This window comes from Anarhichas minor, unplaced genomic scaffold (assembly GCF_050575085.1).
Source record: "Anarhichas minor isolate MPS153535 unplaced genomic scaffold, ASM5057508v1 ptg000017l, whole genome shotgun sequence".
NCBI lineage: Eukaryota > Metazoa > Chordata > Actinopteri > Perciformes > Anarhichadidae > Anarhichas > Anarhichas minor.
In genome coordinates this window covers 13,686,064-13,713,819 of record NW_027466463.1, presented here as the reverse complement: position 1 = coordinate 13,713,819, position 27,756 = coordinate 13,686,064, and the positions used below count along the sequence as shown (strand labels likewise).

The 27,756-nt window shown below is 43.5% G+C and overlaps 1 protein-coding gene across 1 annotated transcript in view; it reads left to right on the top strand.

The window, feature by feature from the left end:
• dnmbp (dynamin binding protein) overlaps window positions 1-27,756 on the top strand; it is a 31,644-nt gene that overhangs the window by 2,778 nt on the left and 1,110 nt on the right. The window contains exons 3-15 of the mRNA XM_076093941.1: window positions 276-2,531; window positions 21,145-21,362; window positions 21,843-21,942; window positions 22,255-22,402; window positions 23,618-23,635; window positions 24,602-24,801; window positions 24,900-25,030; window positions 25,128-25,232; window positions 25,449-25,577; window positions 25,690-26,025; window positions 26,148-26,333; window positions 26,436-26,634; window positions 26,747-27,456. Of these exons, the coding sequence (XP_075950056.1) occupies window positions 276-2,531; window positions 21,145-21,362; window positions 21,843-21,942; window positions 22,255-22,402; window positions 23,618-23,635; window positions 24,602-24,801; window positions 24,900-25,030; window positions 25,128-25,232; window positions 25,449-25,577; window positions 25,690-26,025; window positions 26,148-26,333; window positions 26,436-26,634; window positions 26,747-27,456 (4,736 nt within the window). The remainder of the gene's footprint in view (window positions 1-275; window positions 2,532-21,144; window positions 21,363-21,842; window positions 21,943-22,254; window positions 22,403-23,617; window positions 23,636-24,601; window positions 24,802-24,899; window positions 25,031-25,127; window positions 25,233-25,448; window positions 25,578-25,689; window positions 26,026-26,147; window positions 26,334-26,435; window positions 26,635-26,746; window positions 27,457-27,756) is intronic.

Genomic DNA, 27,756 nt, shown 5'->3' with positions numbered 1-27,756 from the left:
GGTTTAATTGAGTATTTATCTCCAGCTGTGCAAAGTGTGCGAAAAAATGAAAGCCAGGCGCGTCTGTTGGCGGCTCCACAAGCTGCACCCATAGGCTTGTTCCTTGTATGTATCTTATATGTAATTGAGGGATAATAGAATCAGCGGGATAAAAACAAGAACTGGTGGAACTGAGCAATAATAGAAACTTTTGGTTTAGCGTAACTTTAACTTAAAACATTTTCTTTTAACATGATGTTATGGAATGTGATCCCCTTTGTTCTTTCTCTCTGTAGGTGATGTGGTAGTTGGAGAGGCTGGAGGGTCCACGGACCTCGGAGAAACCTGGCAGCGAGGTTGTAACGCCTGGGGCGTCCGTGGTCTCTTCCCCACATCATGTGTGACGGCGCTGACCCTCTCAGGTCGCTCTAGGCAGCTGTCTGAACGCTCAGCTCAGGCCCAGGCCTCAGAGCTCCCGCCTTACGCCCTGGGCCAGGCCCGGGCCCTCATGAGCCTGCACGCGCAGCTCAATGAGGAGCTGGACTTCCGCGAGGGGGACTTGATCATCATCACCGGCCTGCCTGAGCCGGGCTGGTTCCAGGGGGAGCTGGATGGCCGCAGGGGCATCTTCCCGGAGGGGTTTGTGGAGCTCCAGGGATCCCTCCGATCTCCTCAGGAGCCTGCGGACTGCCAGTATTTGACCAATGATACTGAAAAATGTAGCTATGAGGACTCTTACGATGCAGGAGAGGGGACAGAGGAGGAAGGTGTAGAAGAAAGAGAGGTTTTTCAGAGAGATGAAGAGGAGCAGAAGGAGGCAGTAGTAGAAGAAGAAGAAGAAGTGGAAGAGGAGGAGGAGGAGGAAGAAGAAGAGGAGGGTGGTGTCTATGTAGTGGCACTTTATGAGTTCCGGGCCATTGAACCAGGCGAGTTGGACTTTGATATGGGGGATCGCATACGTCTTTTAAGCACTTTGGAGGATGGTTGGCTGGAGGGGGAGCTGAGAGGGCGACGCGGTATTTTTCCTCATCGTTTTGTCAAAATAGAGGACGACGGGCAGAAAACTGCAGAGGAAACAAATGTTGAACAAGAAGAAGACAAGGAGAACAGCTGTGCTTCTGACTACAGCTCAGGTCACGCATGTCCTAATGGGTCAGAGAATGATCCTGAATGGAGGACGTATGAGGATCATACAGTGTGGGACCTGGACTACTTTGAGCGGACCGAGGAGCAGAGGTGGCAAAGTGAAAACAAAAGAACTGGAGCTCAAATTGACAGCAGAGGACAGAGAGATGGGGGTAGCAGGCCTGACTCTCAGCCGCGTAGACCTGTCGCCCCAGCGCAGCAAGGGCCCGAGAGACCCAAATCCACTCCTCCAGCAAGGCCCAGACTCCCATCTCGGCCTAGCCCGCCTGCAGGTAGCCATAGGCACCACGGCCCATCTTCTGGCACAAATCGGTCGAGCTATACAAACGGTAACACTCGATCCTTACAGCCCAAATTAACTCATAGCCTCACCCTCCCTAGCTCTCAGTCTGCAAACAGCAGATACCACCAGAGGCCACGAAAAGATGGTGCCACCACAAGTAACAGGAGTGTCAGTCTTGGCAAGGCGTTATTTAACCTTGCTGAGGGCCATAGGCAGAAGAAGCTAACACGCCATGCTAGTGTCAGTGATGCTGATATGATGATGGGCAGCGCTGAGACACGGCAGCGCTCTCAGCAGACGTTGCGTGGCTCCAATGGTATAATGCCGACATCCATCACTTTAGATGCCCTGGCAACCTCGGCAGGTGACCTGGAGGCCAAGCTATCCCAGCAGCTTTTTGAATTTGAGAAAAGCTTGACTTCTTCATATAGTGATACTAACGTGAGCTCTGGTGCTCCCAGGGACATGTCTTCCGTAGGTGACCTGAGCCAGCAGTCACGTATGTTGCGCCACTTTTCCATAATGGACTTCGGCGATGAAAGCGATATCATGCGAGGCTCCTCCCATTCACCCGTGTCCCAACTGTTGCAGTCGAACTCTGCCTCGTCCTCACTAGAGAGGCGCAGGACCCTTCGTCCTCCCCCTCCTCGTCCTAGAGTCCTTCGACCCTCTGCCCCGCCGCCATACAAACCAGCCCGCCCTGCTCCGCGCGCCCCTCCTCGCTGCCCGAGACAAAATACTGCTCCTCCAACCATCTGCTACACCCCTGAGGAACCAGCTCCAAACGTCCTCGACCAAATAACAGAAGGGAGGGCTGAGTTTGGTGACCTTGCGGCCGCCCAGGAACATGAAATCCAGTGTCAGCTGGAAGCCGAGAAAGAGCTCGAGAGAGAGATGGAGTTGGAGAGTCAGAGACGGAGGGAAGAGGAGGAAAGGTACCAGCTGCTGCTTCGGCTACAAGAGGTGGAGCACGACATGGAGGCTTATGCACACACAGCGGAGGAGCTCAGGAACATGTTGGAGGAGGAGGAGGATGAGACAGCCCGCATGCAAGCCATGGAGAATCTGGAGTTCTGCAACTACACGCTGGAGACACTGGCCCTGGAGCAGCAGCAGCTACAAGGTGAGACTGTCGGGCGATTTATTGGTTGGATGTTGTCATTTATGACTTTAAACCACTAGATCACTCTGAGATTGGGCGTTTTAGAGTAATAAAGTGGATTTAATATCTTTGGCTTTTGAACTGTTGGTCCGACACAACAGGACATCACTTTGTGTAAATGTTGCCATCAACATTGTTATAATTTGTTTTATTTAATGTAGGTTCGAATCATGTTTTAAAGCATCAAACCGTTTTGCAGGTATTGATGTCAACACAAGAATATCCTATAAACGGATCCGGGTGTGTGAAATGTGAAACAGGTTTATGTATCACTTAAAATTTCTCATCGGTGGACTCAAACTACCACATGAAGCAACTGAGATAAAAAAACATCATCAGCTTTCAGGCAAGCAGCATCAAAGAAGCCAGACCACATCCACCAATGTAGATGTTTTCCTTCGGAAGTCAGTGAGCTGCTGTAGCTGGAAGGGTTAGTTGGAAACATTGCGAAAGAGAAGACAAATAAAGTAGAATTTGTTTTGCCTGATGTCATAGTTTACTACTGAGGCGCTGTTGCCTGCAGGTTACTTCAAAACATAATATTCAGTCGCCGAAGACTAAAATGTAATATCGCAGGAATCTGGAAATGAGCCATTAGTGCTTACCAGATTTACTTTTTGACTTGTTATGCTGACACACAAACACACACACACACACTATTTATTTGAATTCCACTGTAAACTATGCAAACAAGACATCCCTTTTTAGTGTCCACAATAATCAGCGGAAGGAGGATTGTGTATGTAAATGAAGGGTTATCATAACTCTGTGTGAGTAGTGTGTGTGTGTGCGTGCATATTTTGCTTTGTCTCACTACACTGCCAATTTAGAAAAGTATATTGAATGTGGCAGAATCAGCGTGTTGCTGCAGGGTTCGGGTGGAGAAACAGGAAATTGTGAATTTGAGGTAAGCTTTGTCAGGTACCGTTCGTGTTTAATTAAGTTTTTAAGAATTGATAGTCAACGGGTTCAACAACAATAGTTGTAGCGCCAAAGCTAATCAGCTGAGATTTGTTTTTGCCGTCTCATACTGTCTGTGCGCTCGGTTCTGTCTCTGGCAGCCCAACACTTTTTCACATAGGTACGAGGTGCATTCCTGCACATAGTGAGAGGGGAGGCAAAGCACGTGGGCCTCCGTCTCTTATTCCACTCTCTCTCTTTCTTTTGGTCCCTCTGCCGCTATCCAAATGTCCTCTTTCACCTTCATCGCGGTTTCCTCACTCTGCACCTTTTCCTCCATCATCTGCTCTTCAGAAGGAGTGAGGAGAGGGAATACATCGGGTGTGTATGTTGGGAGTTTTGCCGTAGTGGAGACAGACAGAGAATGGCCCGCTCGAGAGCGCGACCCAGAGTGTGGTTGTGGCGAGCGGTGACATGGCCTGTGGCACATCTCTCCACGCTGTTTGGACTCCATCAGCAGGCCGGGTCCAACAGAGTGGCAGGTAGGCTTGAGCTCGAGCTGGTGTTCATCAGTCAGTGTTGTCAGGGTGGGCCGAGCATTGTGGGTGTTTTTGGAACATCATGTTTTCTCAGAGCCACAGCTAGGAACTGCTTGATACCAGTTCTCACTGGTCAGTTAGTCAGTGCAGTAGTTGGGGGGGTTTGGTGCCTTGCTCAAAGGCACTAAAACAGATTTGTAATTGACTTTACCTGTATGGATGCAACGCCTTTTAAGGGAAGCAGGATGGAAATATTAAGTGTTATTAAGAAGCTTTCAGCCTATTCACTGCCAACTACCAGGTTTCTTTTTAATGTTAATGTGTCTCATGTTACACTGTACTCACAGTTTCAGTTATATTGCATTCCCATTGAATTCATGCTAATTGAATGTGTCTTTTTGGGGATCAAAATCGAATCAGTCAGTCACAGTGGAGGCTATTGTTTACCTACTCTAAACATATCTTGCTAAGGTAATCTGATTACTACCAGATGTTTCCAGCTTATTCTAATTCAATACTTTTCCTCTAATCTTGTTAGACATTATAGAAGTAAACCAATAACCAGTAAATGCCTGTGTTTCTTTCTATTTGTGTTGCATTCAAATGACTCATATCCTGTTAGATTGTATCTGTTGTAGAGGGTTGAATCTCCCCCACCGAGAGAAGGCCGGAGAGCACGCTCCACTGTTATTTTACAGTAGAGTTGCTTCTTAATAAATCTACCATAAACTGGTTTACAATTAAAAGTATTTAATCCTACTGAAGCTAATACAATTACAGAATGAAGTACACTACTAACAAAATATATAATAATATGATCCGCGCGGAAAAGCTATTCACTCGCGACTCAGCCTGAAAACACAGATGCTTCCACGCTGAGAGCCGAGTAAGAAGAGAGTGAATACCTTTCCAGCACTTCCTCTTACAGTTTGAAATCCCCTCCCTTTTGGCCATCTTAATTCCTATTGGCTAATTTCGGTTGCCTCCTCCTGGCGTCAGGCTTCCGAAAACCCTCGCGCGGGCACAACCTGCAAATGTCTAGAAGTCTGACTTTCCCTTGGCTATTCTTCACAGTTTAATACATTCAATGACTGTCTTTTATGGCTTAACACTTCTTTGGTAAACATTCTATATAAAGATTAGGATTTGCAACTTTTGGCAAAAACCTTCACAAGTTTCACAAGCAAATATTAAGGTGCTACAATTCTACTAAGATACACTTCTAACTACAAATTCTAAAACACTTCTAATTATGAATCTTCTAATTATGTATTCCAACATACTTCTAATTATGATTTCTTAATTATGAATCATTAAACACTTCTAAACCCCAAATTTCCTACACTGTCACTCTCCAATGGTCCTCAATAGATGATCTGTATGGCTGTCAATGACAGGTATCAGCCTGAGGGCAGGAAACTCCCCATTGGCAACAGGTCATACCTTCTAGGGTCATGCAACCACATAGTTTCCATTCAGTCATCACACGACAGGAATTCTCACACCCTCCTTTCATGGTAATAATATCAAATATTCAATCAGTTTCCTTTTGGCATTTGCAACACTGTTTGATGTGGAAATGGACTAAAGATAGTGACTTGATTTTTGAGAGTTAAGATTCGGCACTTGCAAGGAAAAGCAGCCGAGCACACTCCCATTGCAGAATATTTGATATGGTAATCATCAACACATTACTCGGACACACAAGCTTTTTAGTGGGATTTGTTGGTCGGATGTTGTGTTTCCCTTTGCTTTCCTTTTTTAGTTTCTTCAGCTCAGAGGAAGGTGTGTATGCATCAGACATAGCCTCAGGATCTTTGTTGCATAAAATGTGTTTGTTATCCTACTGCTATGTGTCTACACGCACACACACACACACACACACACCCAGGAGTGAGTGTTTGTCCGTGCTTTTGCAGGGTGTGTTCCTGAGTGTGACATTTGGAAGACAATGGCAGCTTATTGTTGCAAGGCAGGGAGTAACTTCAACGTCAGGGTCTGCCTGCACTCCACCATGCCGAGGCCAGTTCAAAGTCCTCATAGAAGCTGAAAGAGGTGTGATACTGAAGCAAAAGAGAAAGTCAAACATGCTAACAGAGTGTATCTTTTAATTTCATTGTTATTTTCATTTAAGAGAGAACATTAAAGAGTCTGAGGGTTATGATGAGTGGAGTACTATGTATTTCATACCTTGTGTCATTATTTAAACATTAGGCTGTGTGTGTGTGTGTGTGTTGCTGTAGGACTGGGGACACGGCTCAATCAATATCTCATTGTTACAAACAATACTTTTCTCATATCAGTTTTAAAACAGGGTAAACGTATGCGAAATCACAGACGGAACAGTCAATTTGGTGTTTTATTGAATGAGCTGTGTTTTACATTACATCTGACAAAACTCTAAAATAAAACGTCATTAACTGATTTTGTTATATTTGTATCTCAACCACATTTTGAAACACAATGTGATCATTTCATCACAAGGAAATTCAACTGATTAATAGATGAATGATATAATATGAGGACATATCTGTAAATAAGTCTGTGCTTGGTGCTGTTCGCTCTTTTCTCACACATTAGTGCAGGTTGTTCTGTCTCCACCATCTCTTTGTGTTTCCTCTTTTCTTGTTCAAGCTCTTTGACCTTCAGCCTCCTTTAATTCTTTAAACCCACTATTATAACGCCTACATCAGCCTCCATGATACCACAGCCTGATCTATTTAACACTGTTTTGAGGCTCTGTTGCGGCTTCAGGTTTCCCCTCAGTCAGCCGTACAAACATGGAGACTTCTAGGCTGCAGACAGCCTGATATATGACCTTTTTCCTGGACATCACACCACTTTTTCTAGATGTGCCGAACGTCGATCAAGCCCTTCACAGCCACGAAGAGGAATGTTGTATTTGACATTCCAACAGTTGACACACGTACACAAACAGAGTTTCGGTCGTGTTCAGCTACTGAAAGCTGAGATGTTGAACACTGATAATTAAACAGCATTACGTAAGAAAAGTAAAATGTCTAAATAAGGTTTCTATGCTCAGCCTTACTTTGTGAAACTGTGCACTGCAAATGGTTTTTTGCAAATTTCACTGGAATTAAAGAAAGAATTACTTGCAGGTTTTCACTAGTTTTCTAGTAAACAAGACACATAAGGGTGCAAGATACAATCATTCAGTGAGAGGGTATTATGTAGTGTATACAGAGAATATAAAGGCCCGTTGTGTCGTTGCTTGAGTCATAATTATTGTTTTGTCTCTTCCCTGTTTCTTGATGTTGGTAAAAGATTGTCTTCAAGTTTAATTGCCCTGTTTCTGATTTCCTTATTCTTTTTCCTGGTTTTTAAGAAGGTTTATCTCAACTCAGCTAACTTGACACCAGTTTAATCAAACCAGGAATGTAATTTTACTTTTTATTCACTTATTTATTTATTTACTTTTTTTCCTCCAGTTTTAGATTGTTTGAATTGATGGTAAACTGAGACTATCCGACATGTATGTGTCTGTGTGTATCACGTGCAGTCGAGTGTATGCAAGTCCTTCAAACCTGTCCCTTTAGTGCCTCCCTTTTTCATGGAGAGCTAAGGAGGGGGAGGGATATATTATACTCCTGCTTTATGAAGAGTTTTTTTTCTCACACTAAAAGATCGTGTCTCTCCTGAGAGTGAGGACAGTCTCCAACAAAAGCTCATTGTACACACCAGCAGCTATTTTTTCAGAAGCTGCTCTGGACTAATCAGACTCTGTTCTCTCAAAAATCGTTCCCTCTCCACAGCCATCTAAACATAGTAGATATACTTAATGCAGATCTTTCACTTCACTTGTTTTCTACGTCACACTCTCCTTTCGATCAATACTCCAAAAGAAAACTTGTTTTAAACTAAATCATGTTGATGTCTTCATGTACATTGGCTCCTTCCTGAAATGTAGGGCAAAGTTAAACGGACAGACTGAGCTGTTTCAGTTCACCCACAAATATCATGGTATTTTAGACCGGTGTTGGAAGTTAGAATATGTAAGTTGGAGCTGGTTGTAAGCACAGAAAGGAATGAGTAGCTTTTGTCACCACAGGCTGCATTAATGACCTGGTGAACATAGTGAAACCAGCAGGAAATAGCAAACACAAAGAAAACAGGATAGAAGGAAGGATGGAGGATTGTTCATGGTAGAGGGAAAAAAAACATTTGGTGCCAAAGCCTGTAGCCCCTTAAAGGCATACTGTGAAGTTAGTCTTCATCTTCCATCAAAGAAAATCTACAGGCAGATTGTTTTCCTGCAGACAGAGGTACGAGCCAATTGAAACAATGGGAGGGGCTGTTGGGCTAATCCTCCACTCATGTGACTCTACTGAATCATTAACCCAAGGAGGCTCCTCCTTCAATAACCTTCCCCCCCTCTCCTTCCACGATTCGCTGAGATAGCTGCGGGGAGGGTACGTTTTGATTACTCTGAGGGTTGGGAGGTGCTTGGGCCAGGCAGTCCTGCTGAGGCATTGGAGAGGAGACAGAGAAAACAAGTGGGAGAGTTACAGACAATATGCCTGACAGGTGGAGTCTCCCACAGCGCTTTGTTATGGAATGCAGGACTTTGGAAAGAAAGACGACGCCACGTTGAACAGGAAACTGTCTCAGCACCGGGTAGGCTGATTTAAACAGCAAGAGCCATGAAGAGCCCGGTGGTTTATGGCAACCCAGTCATGTTTGGTCCAGTGGATTGGAACTATGCAGTTGGTGCCCCGGTAAGGAGAGGGAAGAGTGTGGACGAGCTGGGCGATGCAGGCTGGGCCAGAGAGACAGAGAGGATAGCCCATCTGCAACAGATTCAACAACTACACCAGTTTCAGCTTCAGCAGCAACAGGTTGGATATCCTGCATATGGAGTCGTTCCTCACGGACAGCCACAGGGACACATCATGGTGCCAAGCCCTGGTGACCCAGTTCCAGCTCCAGGCTGCCCCATGCCAGTACATGGCGGCATGATGGTGCCGATAGGTGGGCCGGGGCCACCTGCAGTGCATGTGCCTGCTCCATGGCCAGCACAATGGGAAAACCAAGCACAAATTAGACAGGGCAATGTCTGCCAGCAACCCAGTCGAGAGTATGATGACCTGCACAAGGCAGCTTTCCAAGAGAATAGGCCCCAAGGCCGGGACGTTTACTTCCACCCTGGTTCAGAGGATGGTTACCTAAATGTGAGGATATCCGAATGGAAAGGCGAACATTGTTTTTACCAGGGCCCTGAGGATTACAGCCACCAGGACTACAGCAGAGTGCCACAAGAAAAAGCCAATAATGACTTAAGAACTCAAGAAGGGTTTGGTAAATTGGACGAGGACAGAAGAAGAAGGGATGACTGGGACAGAGAAAATGACCGTTATGACCACAGGAATCCTAGAGACTTGGAGGAGTATGATCGTAAGGACAAATACAGCCACAGGGATCATTATGACAGGAAATACGAGCGCTGTGACGATAGAGATCAGCAATATTATGACAACAGGAAACACCGTAATCATGACTCCAGAGAACCTGACAGATACAACAGTGAGTATGAAGACTCCTATGATCGTAAAGACACCTACGCTCGCAGAGACAATTACAGGGACAGTGATCACTACGATGACCATGATAGGGATTATTATGATTCTAAAGAGAGTGATCGCTATAGAGATAAGGAACATTACCAGCGTAGAGAGGAGGACCGCTACTATGATGAGCGAAAACGTAAGGACCGTTATTATGACCAGCACGCAGAGGATCGATATGATCGCAGAGAAAGTGACTACAAAGACAGAGATGACTATAATCAAAGGGGTGAGGGAACTTACACTAGTAAAGGAAGGGGCCAGTATGACTCTGAGCTGGACGAGCACAGTGGTTACAGGGAGAGTTACAAGGATCCAGGTGATGACAGGAAAGATGAGCCCAGAAGGAGAGACCCCTACAGAGCACAGGGGCACTATGAGCGGAGGGCTGTGGACAACTACGACCATGAGAATGAAGACCGCTACAACTCCAGGGAAGGCGATCGTTCCCACTACAAGGCCAGAGACAGATTTCGGGATTTGCGCTCAACATCTGTAGATTCGCGATGCGAGGAATACCCTAAAAAAGATACCAAAACACACTGTGAGGAATGGGTTGAGCAGCAGAACCAGAAGTTGGCGCTCAGGGAAATGCACTCTTTTGAGGATCCCGTTATATACCAGCACAGTGACGATCAGGAAAGGGGATACGAGTCGAGCGCTGGGAGCATTGGTTCAAAACGGGGTCGCAAGCCTGTTTACATGGGCTCGCTAGATCGTAACAGCTTCTACAGGAAGACAGCCCCGAGCTCCCTGCAAAAGTCCCATTTTGCCACTACCAGGAAACAAAACAAAGGTAAACACAAGGATACTGTCATGTGAGAGAATATACTCCACATGCTGTATTTGCACAACATGAGTTACATATGTAATGCGCAGGTACAACTCCACTTCACTGAACAGATCTTGACAAAAAAGAGGGAACATGGTTTGCAAAGCTTCTTGTCATTCCCAATCCCTTGAGATAAAACAGGGTGGAGAGGTCGATAGTCATTGGTGTCTCACTTCTTATCATTGGTGACCTCCAGAGGTGCTCTTCTAATCAATGCTGGGGGCTTCAAAGTGCTGACTAGCCAGACTTACTTCCTTAGAAGGTGTGTGCTGGAACCTGTGTGTGTGTGTGTGTGTGTGTGTGTGTGTGTGTGTGTGTGTGTGTGTGTGTGTGTGTGTGTGTGTGTGTGTGTGTGTGTGTGTGTGAGTGAGAGTATCACCTATCTCACAGGAAGGTGAACTGTCAGGAATTTGTAGGCGTAAGGACCAACAGGACAGGTTTTGTGGGTTCTTGTGTTCTTTAGTCTCTCTCATTTGCTGCCATAGTCTTCCTCACTGATGCTATGTGCACCCATAACAAGTCCCTTCAGTTGATGGCTGTTTTCAGGCAGGGATACACTTAAAACTATATCTTTATAAAGCAGTTCAATGATGAGTGAAGTTGCCCTGTTTTAGAGATAATTTCAAGTATGTTTTGTATACAAACAATATATTTATTTACTATAAACACCTAAACCTAAATGTCCACCTTGTTATGAAGTTCTGCAGACTTGGTTTGTTATTTTAACCAAACTGTGATTGTGATTAATGTATTGAAAATAGAAATACAAACTTAACCAACCTTAAAGTTTACGGCTGGGTGTTGTTTGAAATCTTTCACGATTGTGGTCAATACAATATCTGAGCTTCAGTTCAGATAGCAAAACAATTCTTTATCATTTTGACACTTCTAGGGGAAGTTTAGAGAAAGTTTTAAACTGTGCCTTGCATCAGTGAAATATAGTCCAAAGTAATAAAAGTTTCCTGACTTAGATGAGGAAATATCTGCCATTTGATGCTTACTTACATATTTCAGTTGGTCTGCACTCAAAGTGTTGATGTTAAATACTCAGCTCCAGGGCAATGATGTTATCACCTTTTAACACTGAGAAAAGGTTCAACGGTGCAGTTATCTGTCAACATGAAAACAAACTAATACTACATCTAAAAGTGTGTGTGTTTGAGTGTGTTTCATGAGGAATCGAAGAAAGAGAGAGCACTCTTCTGACTCGCTTCATTGTGTCTGAGAAGAAGCAGGTGGCGCCCCATGACCCATCCCCCAGTTACCTAGAAACACACACATGCACGTCCAGACACACACACACAGTAAACATTGGCCCCCACCACACATCCACTTCGTGAGTCCAAGTATTAATCCCTAGCGTCAGCATGGTGTGTGGATGGCGGGGGTCTGTCTGGTGCCAGGCGGTGGCCAGCACTGGCCTGACTCCTTCACTGCAAGACTAGACTGACTCTCTGTGTGTGTGTGTGTGTGTGTGTGTGTGTGTGTGTGTGTGTGTGTGTGTGTGTGTGTGTGTGTGTGTGTGTGTGTGTGTGTGTGTGTGTGTGTGTGTGTGTGTGTGTGTGTGTGTGTGTGTGTGTGTGTGTGTGTGTGTGTGTGTGTGTGTGTGTGTGTGAGAGAGGTCCTACAGAGGCTTATTTGAGAGATGACGCCATTTTTAAACACACATGCACCGTGCTTGCCTTCTGCAGTGTCTTGTCATCCTTTAATCTTGTTAAACTGTTTCAGCTCCGTCAGGGGTTTGGTCGAGTAAAGCATTTGATAGCACGGCTAAAAACATTAGCCCATCTCGTTGCAGCGCTTATTGGGCTTACGCCGTGATTCAGTGACATTGAGGTGATGGCCGAGGCTTTTTGAGCGTGTTTAAGGGCATTTGTTCTCAGTAACCACGTTTTAGATATATGAGACCTCTCCCTGGGTCAGAAAAAATCCATAGAGCTTAGTACATTGCAGCTACAGACTACTGTTTCTGCTGACATGCATGTACCATTACAGTTGGGGTCTAGTTATAATTATGTTATGAACTTTCTGTGTGCATGTGTGCATGTGCTGCTGTCACAGGCTTACATTTTGTAGGTTTAACTAAAGAAGGCAACATAATTGGCAAAATGTTTTTTTTTCTTTCAGGAATAAATAGCATAACAGTCTAACCTATTTATTGTTTGAAACTAAATACCTATGGTCGCACTCTTGAACTTTAAAAGAAAATAGTCTTCTGCTGTATGGCCAGTGTTTGAGCGTCTGCGTGAATAATGTGTCGTCATCCAGCTATGATCTGGCAGCGTATGCTCTGTAATCCTGGAGCAGTCGGTGCTATTGGTGGGCAGCGGTACGAGGGTGGGGCGGGGGAGTTGGGAGTTAAAACGAGATCTCAAATCGTCTGACAACATTGCTCTAAAGACGTCTTATCTCACTGCTGGCAAGCAAAAAAAAAAAACATTTAGCTCATTAGTCCAAAAGTCTGCATGAGTCAGTGGTGGTCACACTCACATGCTGAGCATGCATTTCTTTGTGGTTCATCCTTATTGCTTTTCTTTTAAAATGATTTCTAATAATCATGAAGTGTCAGATACCTTTTATTAGTTGAAGATTGTTAAACATTTTCCAACTCCAGTGCAACTTTTCTAACATGTCTATGGATCATGTTTCAAAACAATCCTTGTGTAATAATAGTGGAAGAAGGTTAGAGTGTCTAGTTTCATTTTAAGAGCAGGTGTAAGCCTGATAGTTAGCTGTTAGTGTCTGTCAGTTCAGTGTATTGAACATTAGAGCTGTACAGAGCAACTAAACAGAAAGCTATAGTGAACCATATAGCCTTTATGCATTTGTTAGAGTGTTTACATTCAGTAGCTTACCTTTTTGACGATATTAATAATACATAAAATGTGTGGTTGTATTTTAAGGAATAAAAAGAAAGGCTACCTTTTAGGTAAATCAATACACAGAACAGTTTTAGGCAAATTCTCTTGTTTACTTGTGGGGACACTCATAAAGCCCTCAGGCAGGTCTTTGTCTTTACTTGTCATACAATGAGCAACAGATATAATGTTGCAAGTTCAGTCGTCTCAAAGCCTCGAGAAAGTTCTCACACTCAGGTTGTACTGAAGCAACACAGACAGTAAAGGTAAAAGCCTCTGAGTCATCACACTGTATGCAAAATGGCCATATTAAAATAGAGAAAATGTCATACAATGTACAGCTTCTCCTTTGCATTTGGAACCATTTAAAAATATTTAATTCTTTGTATATGTTGTATCATCAAAGCACCTGTGGGGCCCAATAGACCCAATAGACTCATTGTCTTCTCCTTCTCCATTAACTTGAAGACGGTACAGCTTTGTCTTTGAATAGGTCCCTCTCTTAATGGCTCTCTATGCACATATGCAAAACTGATGGTCTCTTGAAGTAATTGGACATTGTTCGTCATAGAAGTGAGACGAAATGAGAAATTCCAAGGAAGCCAGAGATCCCGCTCCTGGTCCCATTTGCCATGCAGCATTGTAGCAACTTATTTATTCAACTTGTTAATTAGACTGTAGTCTTATCCACCTGCAGACGAGAAGAGTTGTATCTCTAAACACAGGATTGATTGAGAAAATCACATGTTGAATGTTACATGTGTCAGCACACAACCTGCTTTTTTAATGACTGTAATTACAGGAAATTCCTAACAAGGCTCCATAAAGGTTGCTGAGAGATTCTGCCAGGAGCAGGAATGTGACCTTTTGACATTTGACCCTAAAAAGAGATAAACAGGATTGTATGTCACTGAATGAACTCCCCTTTTTAAAGTTTTAAGGGACCTTCTACCTGATGGCAGAAATGTGGACAAAATGGGGGGGATATAGCGAAATAAACATGCGCTCAGTCAATTGGCTGATTCAAAAATGAAGATTTTGTTCCTGCAGAGAAGATAAATAAGTGCTGCCTCTTTCTCTAAAACACAAAGTCAACCTGTGCAACAGTTTGATGCCCTTTAAGAGTCTTGCTAATATTTACTCTGCCTGTGCTGACATATTTTTTTCTTATGCCGGTTACCAGGGTCACAGATTATTTTTTTTAATACATAACGTATTAATTACAAGTCATGGCTTGCATGTTGTTCGGTAAACGAAAGAGTCGTTAGGAGCATGTAGCAACTTATTCTCATGTCCCAACTGAACACACAGAGTTTCCCATGTGATCATTTCAGCGAAGCCACTCCTTGCTCTCCAAAACTTTGCTCGATATGAGGAGGGCCCCCCCCCCCCCGCTATTTGGGTTGCGATGGCAACTGTGCATTCTGCTGTGAACTTTGGAGCAGAGCGCACGCACACAGCACTGATTGTGTGTCTGACCTCAGAGCGCTCCGTGCAGGCCAAAACTTTTGCCTTTACACGGATATTAGTGGAGCACGCTGAGTGCAGACCATGCATTCAGAGAAGTATTGTTTGAAAACTGGATTTGCTACGGTCGGACAACAAAGTCACAGTTCAAGAGAGAGACATTTAAAGAGGTTTACTTGGATTATGTATATTAAAGAGTTAAAAATATGCTTACGTGCAAGATAACTTAGGAGGATTGAGGGGAAGATGTTGAATCTAGGCATTGTCATTTTTGATAGAATTGAGGTCGTCAGAGGAGGAGCCCGGTCAGGTGTCAGTGAACTGTGAAACATGAAACAGATTAATCAAAGAACTGGACTTAATCCATGCTACTCAGTAAACCCCCCTAACAAATGTTACGGTAGCCAAATGTGAGTTCTTGAGGCGTAAAAGCTCAGAAATTAAGCTTTATGCTGTATTATGTAATAGCAGCATTAAAACCTGACCAGATAAACAAGGCATCATACTCTGAATTTCACCACCAAACGTTAATATCTGAAATATAACATTCAATTAGATGCCTTTTAACAAATAGATTAATTAAGCTCAGTATTGACTCTCATGTGACACCTGACGGTGCGTAAACAGGTGAAGGACAGACAACCAACATGTGAAGTCAGGATATAAAGTTAACCACAGTAAAGATGTTTGTCATGTCAGACATAAACTTTAAAAGAGGCGAGGATAGAGGCTAGCGTGACAGGTACATTATCCCAATGCCACACTACATACTAGCCAACACCGTGTACTATGGCCATTAGTATGTAGTATTGGGATGCAGCACGTTGAAGCAGGACACCTGTTTTCTCATCTCATTCGAAGCAACAAGCAGCGATGGTCCAGCTCCAGGTTTTATTCTCTGCCAGAGTGGTCGTCCTCCGTGGTGTCTGTGTGTGTGTCAGTGTGTGTGTGTGTCTGTGTGTGTGTTTAATGATGGTGGGTTCCCATCCATTCTCATGGTAATTGGAGGTCTGGAATGGAGTTTCTGCAGCGGGACACACAGTCCTCTACAAGGCTCAGGAGCTGGACTTCAGATTGACAATGGACTATCGTAGAATGGGTGTCGTTGTTTGAACCACCATGTGTGTGCGTCGGGGTGTGTGCTTGTTTTTGAAGGGGTTTGAAGAAAGTTCCGAGCAGCAGGTGCGTGAAGCCTCACGTCTTCTCTTTTCTCCCTCTTGCTCTCTTTTTGTCTGTGTACGAGGCAGCGAATTACAGTGCATTGGAGAGAGCAAACATTACAAGGGATATTCTCCCTAAAATTCATTGTTTCTTTTGTGAATTCAAATGAATATTATGAACATCATCGCGTGCATTAAAGTGGGCGAAGCTGGAGAAAGTGGTAAAAGTTAAGTAAAACGTAACACTTTGGTTTCGGTCAAACGGACGAAAAACGCAGGATATCATATAAATTAGACGATGCATATTAACCATAAGTCATAGTCCGAGTATGTGATAGCAAACACTCCAGTCACAATCTCGCTAATCTTTGCTCAACCTTAAGCAATGCAGTCTTACTGGGCTGTTCTTTGTTTGTGCCACCAGATATGCACCATGGCCTTTTGTTAAATCCTTGATGACCTGTGCTGATGTGTCAGTTGTGACTATAACTGCAGTCATACTGAGTGTTGGAAGATAGGAGGTGTGGCGCACTGATTTATAGCGCTATTAAGCACACTCCCTGTTGTGGCTGTCCCAGAAATCCAGGCTGCGTTGTATTTTTAACTATAAGCTTAGTGTTGTGGAACATAAAGGGGTGGTGATGGCAATCAAGTGGTTTTAACTTCAACATTTTTAAAATTATCAGAGCGTCATCGACAGCGTTAATGGATTTATCCCTGTATGACCCATAACCCCCCCCCCCCCCCCCCTATATACCTAGACATTACACAGGCAGTCTCTTTGTTTTATTATTCCAAACTCTCTAACATGTGTAACCAGGTCAGCGCTCATTCATTAACCCTCGTGCTGCCCGCTTTCTGTGCAGACACCTCCTAGCCCCCTGCAGAGTACGCACCCGGATCTAATCAAACAGCTTTCTTCCCCATGACGAGTTTAAACATCTCTTTTGTTTAAAATAACTTAAGCTCGGAGCCTATTTGTAGGTCTCTGCTCGAAAATGGCATAGCCCTACAAAACTGACCATAGTTCTGTAACTACAAGGTCGATTTTAATAATTTTTGTTGATATAATCAGATCACAACACTTGTGAGATTGTTCAGATGGGTAATATTGTGTATATGTTGCTGGTTAATATAGTAAATGAAGACATTACACAGCTCAAATTGAAAATAATCAGGTTCGCCTGAAAAAAAAGCACTTTTATTGATAAAAGGTTGTTGAAATAATGCAGATAGCTCCCTAAAAACTCTCCCAAATGATAGCACAACTGATCAGTAGTTATTGAATAAAGGTTAAAGTGGAATAAAGTGAAGAATAAGAGGCTTTAGTAGAGAGCGGTCAAGCGAGGTCATCATTTTCGAACCAGCTGTTGCAGCTCTTACATTGTACTTTTATATACTATATAACTATATATTTCACTTTTTTTATCACTCATATTATTCAATACATCCAAATACAGATGTTAGGAATCATTTTGAGATTCATAACATCATCAGAGCCTGTTTTGGCTGTCATCTATAGGATTTTCTCAGTTCATGTGTGTGTATGGCGCTATATCTCAGCCTATCCTCGGTCGATTTCAGTAAATAAGCCCTCCTTCGACGCGTCAGAGTCTCAGGAAGGCCTCTGTCGAATTTGGTGTTGATTGACAGAAGTTTCAACCAGTCAAGTTGCAAGAAGTGCCGCGTGTCCCCGGGCGTAAATTTCCGCTTGCAGGAAGTCTGACCACTCGCCCAAGCTGGGTTGACCGCTCTTATTCTGGAAACAGCTCGGAAGTAAACAGGATGCAGTTGGCAACAATGACTCCAGCTTTGAAACGGATAATCTGCGACGTTATTGTCCTCATTTTTCATAAAACTTGGCCACATACCTACGATTTTTTTCGGCGGAGGGCAGCACGAAGGTACGTTTGACCACTCACAGCTGTCCAGTGCTCCCACGGAGCGGAAAATCGAAGTTAGTTACGTGTTCGGCCACGTGTGCTAATGCTATTAAATGCATTGCATGGCTTGGTAGCCGCTAGCATCAGGGTGCAAACATTGATTTGCGGTACTCATAACGGCGATTTCTGGCCAGGATTTCATGCTTTTATGCCACGATTTATAGATGCTTATATGAGTAGCCTATAGTTGTGTTTGGAGTGTGTAAGAAGTGACTTATATGATGGTGTTGCCCATACGTTGCTGTTTCATCCGGAAAAAAAACTGGGCCAATCCACAATACTGGCGAACAATCAGGCTATTTTCCGCATATGATTTTCAGGGGTTCTGAGCCCGAGAGCCCCCAAATTTGGGGGCGTCGGGCTAAAGAGGTTTTAACCTGTCAAATGTTTTTTTTTGTTAGGACTGAAAATGCAATACATTGCTTTTTGGATACTTACTTAGCAGTTGCCTTCATATCTGATACAGTAGACACGTTAATGGTTGTCATGCTGCAGGTAAAAAACAAGATGCAGAAGGCAAAAATGCCAAACTTGAGGCTTCAAAACGGCAATCCACACACCAACGGGTGTCTAAGACTAAGTCTTTGTAGATACAGTCTATGGTTGTACCTGATTGAGAGGATAACAGGTCTTTATTCTGAATAGAAATTCCTTGAATACTTTGTTTTCCTAATTAGAAAACTGTGTGAGTTAGCTGGCTTGATACAATACTGCGGTTTTCAGCAGCATGTTGTCGTTTGCACTGATTGATTAATCTCAGATTGTTGGCATCCAGTCACAGGTGTGTGATTCATGAGATGCTAATGCTTCATTAGAAGTGATTGTTATGTGGGTGTTTCCTGTTACTGCAGACTGAGTGACACGGACAGATCCAGTTCCACAGGCTGACAGTTTTATGTTCCACCTCATGTTACTGGCACCTGCGATTGCGCGATTGGCTCATTAATGTAATGTATTTCTTTCAAAACCAGTAATCGGATGAAGAATATTTTTGAATAAAATCTCAATCACCAAAAATCGCAGTTTGCAGTAGTTACGACAGATTTGAAATGAATGAGGTTTATTATAGTTCAAGCCTTTTGGGGTGTGTGTGTGTGTGTGTGTGTGTGTGTGTGTGTGTGTGTGTGTGTGTGTGTGTGTGTGTGTTTGTTTGCACAAACAAGATGCCTGTACCCTCCATCTATACAATACTTCACAGAACAAAGAAAAGTGGAATTTCCTAGAAGTGGGTCACATTCTGGCCATGCTGTTTCGCAGGTTGGTTATGATGGAAATAGCTGCGTATTTAACCATGTGAAGTGGAGCATATGATGTAATTGTGTGTGTGTGTGTGTGGAGGATCAAACATGGGAATGAGCCGATTGAGTCTTTTGTTTTCAGCCTCTCTTTGTATTGTGTTGATACTGTATGACTTTTAAAACCCATTAGTGAGCTACTTTCTCACCAGTGGGGGTGAAGTGCTGGAGTGTTGGCAGTTGGCAGAGCAGCAGTGACGGTGAGAAAAGCTCCTTTGAGTCGAGCTTTAGCCAAGTCACGTGAAGAAAGAAAGATGAGGTCAGGGTGGAGGGGGGGGACAAAAGGCAGGTGGCCCGAGGATCAGACACACAGTCGGGTCATAAAATAAAAATCTTTGTTTGTATCAAAGTGTAAAAAGCTTTGCAATTAAGTTTTGCAAAGTCTTACGTGTGATCTTATCTCGATACTCAAAAATTTCAAATTACTGCTTTTATGTGATTCAAACAAAACTGTGACGGTGCAACTGTCACGGCTGTGTGTGTGTGTGTGTGTGTGTGTGGTGTGGGGGGGGGGGGGGGGGCATGCAAGTATTTTCAAGTGCATGGTCTAATGAGGGTAAGCAGAGTTAACTTCATTAGCCCCTGACAGCATCTGTTCAAGGAGCAAGGGTGACGTCACCGTCGTCCGTCAACACAACGCAGCACATACTGCTTCCTCTGCTACTGAGATGTAACAGAACTACAGCAGTGTTTTCCTCTCCACAGATTCATTTATGCTAATTGATCACACTGATCCAATCAAAATACATTATTCTAACTTGTAGCACACGTGTTTCTGCTGCTTCACAACACTTTGTAGTCACACTTCCAGGATAAGGCTGCTAATAACCTATATTTTGTCAACAAATCCATGAAGAGACATTAACATGGTGTTAGTCCGTCTCATGATACTTTATGACCACCGTAGCCATTTGTTCCTACTGAATTCGTAAATCTTCAAAAATGGGCCTTGAATAAAAACTCTCCGAATTTCTAGAGCGTAACTTATATTATAAAACTGCAGGTTTTAGCAAACGTTACTTAAACAGGAGTACATTTTGAGGGACTTTTTTCAGCTGCAGATTTGGTGCTCTGGCGAGTATTTACAGCACCATACAGTGGTGCATGTGGGATTGATTTAAAATAAACCACAGTGACCATGTTCATGGTAATAAAGGAACATGTCAGCAAGTCCAACAGTGTGGCTTAATTGATTTGATGAGTTTTTGGATGGCAATGGAGGTCGATGGCACAAAGGAATAAGCTCAGACTTTGGATACACAAACAATTCAGTTTTCTTTTAATGGGATTTGTTGACAATAACAAAAGAATATCACGAGATCTCCTTTTAACCTGAGAGCTTAATGTCTCACTAAGTAATAAAAAACACAGATAGCAGATGTGAAGATTTTTTTAGAAACATGTACAACATGTATCATCACTCTCCAGTACCGTTATCTCTTTTCCCTCAGTCCCCCTCTAACTGCCTCTTCTTCAATGCCTGCTCGGTCCCTGAGAGCCTGTACGTCTGTAGTTGCTGTCACAGGCCATTGTGCCACACACAAAGAGCCTGAGTCCACTCCAGTTTTGGGTCCATTCATGAAGAGCAGTGGTGCATGAACCAGGCTCTCCCTCCAGTCCCAGGCACCCCCAGAGATCAGCCCTCTGGGAGTGAGAGGACAGACATTGATCAAAAGCTAGTCAGACAAGAGGAAGAGTAAAGGGTGGGCTGGCTGGGTGGGTGGGTGGGCGGGCAGGAGTATGTTTGGAAACAATGAATGGAGACATGGGCTGGGAACGTTTTTCTATTTCCCTTTTTATACTCTGTTATCTTTAGAATAATCCCTTTGTGTGTTTTGTTCCAACAAGCTTCGTGTTTAGAAGTTCATAGATTTGTTGTCATAGATTGAGCCTAAATAATCCTTATCCAAAATATTACAAAGGGAAGATTAACATTGAAAAACATTTTCAGTTCAGTTTAGATGGAGCCTAAATCTGTCTCCTTTCCTGTCTCTCCAGAGATGACGCTCCTGTCGTCCCAGCCCAAACCGCTCGACTCAACCCCGACCTCGGACTCGACCCCCGCCGCCGGCGGCACAGGCACCGAGGATCCCGAGCTGAGGATGCTGGAGAAGAGGTCAAAGGTCATCGAGGAGCTGCTGCAGACTGAGAAGGACTACATCAAAGACCTGCAGATGTGTGTCGAGGAGATCATCGAGCCACTGCAGAAGAAGCAGGTAAAGAGATGTGGACGTGGGCGAGGTGGCGTACGTAGAAAACACTGTTAGTCTGAAACACTGTAAAATGTGGGTTTGTTTACAATAAGGGCTAAAAAATGACAAGGGATGGTGTCCCTTTCACTACAGCACAGAACACAGACGTTTATTTTAACACATTTATATTTCATATGTTTGGATTTGTGGGGTTATGTTGATATGAGGTGCCTGTGAAATAGTATTCAGCTCCAAGAGAAACAGAGTTTTACTGAGACAACAAGGGCAAAGAGAAAACATCAGACAATTTAAAGTAACAGATACGTTTTGAGCATATTTGGGATATGATTTCATGGGCTTTTCTAGGTTTCTAATTGAAGGATATTGAAACAAAACATAACCGGGATGCTTCAAAAGAAAAACAATCATAAAGTGTTTTTTCACTGAGCAGCACAGAGGAACTTTTTACAGTTTTAAAACAGTTCTATCTGCATTTCCTAAAAGGTGAAGAATGTGGACTTTGATGGGCTCTTTGGCAACATCAGCTCAGTGATCGACTTGTCACAACGCCTGTTTGAAACACTGCAGGACACAGACTCCATTGGTAAGAAGCCAGTTTTTAAAAGATGCATATCCTATGACGTAATTCTTTTACCGGAGACTTCTTCCTGCATGCTGTGCTTTGTACTTTATTCACGTTTCAACCATAAACTGTCACCTGTCAACTATCAAGACTTTGAAATTGTTAGAGGAAGTTTATTGATATGTCAAATTGATACGTCTCTGCAGACTTATTCACCTTTTTTGTCTGTTTGGGTGTAATTTCTCATACAAGTAAAACATATCCTCCTCCTTCCTCTCGTTTCCCTTTTTAAATGAACACACGACCTTACGTTTCTCTACCCTCTGGTCTCAGGAACGATATTTCTTGACTTCAAAGTGGAGCTGGAAGACGTTTACAAGATCTACTGCCAGAACCATGATGATGCCATCTCTCTGCTCGAGAGTTATGAGAAGGACGACAACATCCAGTGTCACGTGTTGGAGTGTCTGGAGAGACTGAGGTGGGTCACTGAGAGGAGGAAAATATGTCACTCACTAGTTTGAGATTTCAGCTTGGACCTGTGTGTTTCACTTTAAAAAAAACATTTTGCACAAGATTTGCACGTTTGTGTGTGTAAAAGCATGAGAACATGAAAGCAAGAGTGGCCACTAATATAAATATTCAGTTGAAATAAAACATTAACCATAAAAAGCTATGGATCATTTATTGTTTGTATGAAACTCTTTTCAAAATGTCACTTTAAACAGGTTTTACAGTAGAATAATAACTTTGAAATGCAGTTTGTAGACATGTAAGGCATTGCAGTCACGTTGTTATTGAGTTCAAGACTACAGTGAGGTTTCCTTTTAGCCGATAGTCGCATGGATTTAATTTATGATGGGGTTTCTTCAGCAGACTTTGAACTATGATTCATGGGCACATTTTGATAGAGAAGGGCAGTTGCAGTACATCTTTAAACATAAGAAGTACCTTTTCAGCCTGAAACATTTTTCTGTAGAAATACCTTAACTCCACTGCAACACCATGCAACAGGAACCCTATTAGATGAAGCAGTTTGACTGCTCCTCAGTAATGTATTGCGGTGACAAAAATGTGCCCTACCCGGTTTCACCTGTCTGGTTTCACCATCAGTGACTCATACGTTCGACTTTACGCTGTTGTAAATTAAGGTCAGCAATCCGTGTTTGAAGATAAACACAGGTTTTGTTAGACCAGAAGCTGTAGAAAAAAAAGGGTGCTGGTTCCAAGAGGGAGTCTTATTAAACAAAAGGATCAGGAGCTTGTACAGATGTGTGTGCTGTCAACCCTTTGTTTACATTTACTTTTACTTTTGAAATACAGTTTTCCTGTCTTTTTGTAAGTTAACCATAATGTTGCAATAGTCTTTTCTAAAGTGCGTCTGCGCATGTTGCAGCCCTTTGAGCTCTAAAAAGGTCACGTGTTCTGCCACCTACTAGAAACTGCCAGGTTTTACTGCCACACTGGGCTTCTGTCCAGCTTTCAGAGAAAATCCACAAAACAAAACCATAACAACCGTGACTTTTTTATTGACCTCGCAAAGTTCAAGTCAATTTTGTGGATTTAGTCTCTGCATAAGCAACTACTCTTTTACGTACTGCAGAATTTAACACTGTAACATTCATGAAAATGATCATCAGGTCATAGGTTTTTTTAAATCCTGTTTTTGTTATCTTTCCAATCTTCCCTTCAACAGGGCCATGTATCGCGAGTGGTAAGTCTCCATAACGAGTGTTGTCATGATTTCCAGCATGAGAATCGCATGCCTTTTGCTCACTAACCCCCCTGGAAATTACCTCTGTGTGTGTGTGTGTGTGTGTGCACTGAGTGTGGAGGATTCTTAAAACATCTATGCTGCCATTTCAATTCTCTCTGCTTGACTGAGATGAACTCCTATTTTATTGTTTGTGTTTCCACGTGCATGTGAATTCTGCATACTGTGAAGAAAAATATGCATCCTCTTCTGTGGATATGCAAAGTAATTGTTGATTCTGGGAAACATCTAATGCCATCTTCTGGATTAAAACAGCAACAGCATTTTGCATTAACTGATCTTTTCTCAATATTATGAGAATGTTGTGACATGAAGTGTTGAAAGTTCTCTTTATGGGGAATAGAGAAAATCTGGTCACCAAAAATCCACCTCTATAAAGAATATGAAAAATATGTGTTTTGACATGTTTTACTGTATAGAAGTGGAAATGGGTTCATCTTAAATTTATTAATAAGATGCCATAAATCAAACACCAATTTATTATCCTTATTATGTCAATAGCAAGAAATGATCTTTTAATAATGAGAAAAGATTTCTACTTTAGAAGAAAGTGATCACATAACCAATTGAGTCGGTTGCTAAATTAATTTGTCCTCTCGATCGCATTAAAAGCTAAGCAAATCAATCATTGCGTTCATGGTGCCTTCCCTGTTCTTTTATGTCTCCCAAAAACTGTATTGATCATCATCAGAATATGTGAATATGTGATGATGGTTACATATCATTGGATCATGCAATCCACATGATATAGAGTCATGTGTTACATGACCATGGGAACATAAATCAATAGCTGTGACTGTGATAGTGGCTGGAATGCCGACTGTCCGTGAGAGTCTCTCACTCTTCACATATTGTCATTTTTTCCCTACAACCAAACACTATCTGCTGTCTCTGTCCCTTCTTCAGGGGGAAAACAAATTACATCAACCTCGGCTCTTTCTTAATCAAGCCGGTGCAGCGGGTGATGCGTTACCCGCTGCTGCTGATGGAGCTGCTGGGGGCCACACCGGAGAGCCACCACGACCGGCCCCAGCTGACTCAAGCTCTGCTGGCCATCAAAGAGATCAACGTAAACATCAATGAGTACAAGCGCAGGAAGGACCTTGGTAAAAAAAAAACTTAAAGGCTGCTGTTTTTTTTTCTGTGTTTGGAAAAGTATTTATCCAGTACAGAGTCTGAACTGTCTTCCCTCTGCTGCCCACAGTGGTTAAGTACAGGAAAGTCGACGAGGACACGTTCATCGACAAGATCTCCAAGCTGAGCATGCACTCCATTATCAAAAAATCCAACCGTGTCAGCAGCCACCTCAAACACCTCACCGGAATTTCACCCCAGGTACATCACTGCTCATTTTGCCAACCCAAGTGGTGTTGTGCATGAAAACATGCTGGTTCTGATCTCTTTCTATCTTTGTCCTCTGTCGTTTCCACAGATTAAAGACGAAGCGTTTGATGAGGCTGAGAAGAAGTTCAGGCTGCAGGAGAGACTCATCAAGTCTTTTATCCGGGACATTTCCCTGTACCTGCAACATATAAGGGTAGGAGCATTGACCATGAACAACTAAAATGAGCGTCTTTGTTATTTAGACCATATCAGAAGTAGATCAACTTAGAAATACATACTGTGTCTGATTCATGCCATTTTCATTGCAAAATCTACATCTAATTAAGTTCTTGATTAAATGTTCAATATTTTGTCTTGGACTACTTGTATTTTTGAACAACATGGATTGTAATACAATGCATCTCTCTAGGAATCAGCATCTGTAAAGGTCTTGGCAGCCATCAGCTTCTGTGACATCTACACAGAGCGAAGTGTCCTCGACCCCGAGCGCTTCCAGAGAGCTCACCGCTGCATCAGCGACAAACAGTTCACACAATTTGTGAGTCTTCTTCCTCTGTTTTTGCCTCACTTAGTTGCTGTAAAAGTGCATTGGGAATGACCTCTGATCACATCACATTATCTGTCAACCCTCTTCCCCATTCCCTGAGCAGAAGGAGCGCACAGAGGCCTTAGTCATCAACCCGCTCACCCAGCTCCTCCTCATGTTCGCTGGGCCGCACAAACTCATCCAAAAGCGCTTCGACAAGCTGCTGGACTACGACAACTGCAAGGAGCGCGCTGACCGACTCAAGGACCGCCGTGTACAGGATGAGCTGCAGGCGGCGCGCAACAACTATGAGGCGCTCAACGCCCAACTTCTGGACGAGCTCCCCAAGTTCCACGGTGCAGCAGAGGAGCTGTTGACTGGCTGTGTGAGAGCTTTCGCTCAATCCCAGAAGCACTTCACGAAAATGACACTGGGAGAGCTGAGGCCCCTCCTCCAGGCTGTGAGTTACTTTGTTCATGAGGGTTTTGAAGGAAATGGGACATTTTCTTATGAATATATGGAACTGATTAGAAAACCTTTTTTTTTAAATAACTCAGACTGTTTCTTTACCTTTGTCTCCAGTTTTCTAACAAAGCTGGCACAGAGGGCAACCTGATCGCTAAGTTCCAAGAAGAGTACGGTCGAGTTCTCCAACTTCTGCAGAGCTTTAGCTTCTGCCCAGAGAACCTCCCTCCAGCCACCTCCACAAAAAAGACCTTAGAGAAGAAGACTCTTGAGAAACAGATCTCCAAAAAGCTGCAGGCGCCTGTGAGTGGAGCTCTCATTCCATTTGTGCCATACCTTATGATTAATGAATAATGCACGAGGAGATCACGATCTAACCGTGAGTCTTGTCCTTGTCGCTTTCAGCCCAACCACATCATGCAGACTGATGAGCACCGTGCAGGACTTCTGGTACGCTATGGTCCTGAGAAACTTTTCCAGGCAGAGAGAAACTTCAATGCAGCGCAGGATCTGGACATCTCTATACTAGAAGGAGACCTTGTGGGTGTAATCAAGCAGCAGGACCCCATGGGGAGCAACAACCGCTGGCTAATTGATAACGGAGGTAGGTCATTTGTACTGTAAGCACTGCACTGTTTTTAATTTATCATATTTTGATGTGTGACACATCAATAACATCTATCTCCATGTCTTCTCTTGCTTTTTTTGTTTTGCAGCCGGCAATGGCTTTGTGTACAGCTCCTTCCTCAAACCCTACAATCCACGCAGGAGCCATTCAGACGTCTCCATCGAGAGCCAATCGTCTAATGAGTCAGGCTACGGCGGCTCCTCGCCTGTTTTCTCCCGCCAAAACAGCAACAGCACACTGACCTTTAACCAGGACGCGGCCACCGTCAGCTTTTCCACATCGCAGCCCCGAACCCATTCATCGCCGCACCCTTCGCTGGACTCTGCCTCATCTCGTAGGAGTCAGCACAGAGATGCACCCAGCCTGGAGTCTGCCAGTCAGAGCAACTCCATAAACTCCTCCCCGAGAAATCCCTCAAATCGCAAGGACTACTCGGACCAAACGCATCGGAATTCCTCCGGTCTCAGAGACACAGAGCCTTCTTACCGGCATTCAGGCAATCACAGAGACACGTACGACGCGAGTTACGCAAGTCTGAGCAGCCACAAGGAGATGTCGGACCTCTCGGAGACAGATTCTTATTCCTCACTCAGAAACAATCGCTCACAGCGGTATGGACACACGGACAAAACCTACAGTTCATACCAGTGGAAAAATGGAGAAAGTAGTGGCCAGAAGAAAAGTTCTTACTCCAGAGATGAGTACATCGAGCCGGAGCCGGAGCCGGAGCCGGAGCCGGAGCCGGAACTGGAACCGGAACCAGAACCAGAAGATGAGAGTGAATTAGATAGTCATCAGGTGAGATTTAGTGTGACTGCTGTGATTTAATCAAACATTTACCATACCAAAACAAGGGGAGACCATTTATTAAATTGATTGTAGTAACTAGCGTTAAACTTGAATCTGAGTCATTCTGATGAGTTCCATGATCCCATTTGTAGAAAAACAAACAATCCTGGTAAACATTGGTGCAGTGGGGTGTGCACTGCTGTCTGTCACGGCCATCCTTCATCCGACCACCAGATGGGCCAAACATGTTAATTAATTCTGCTTTTAAAATAGAAAAAGACAAAACACAAACTAACGATGACTTTGTTT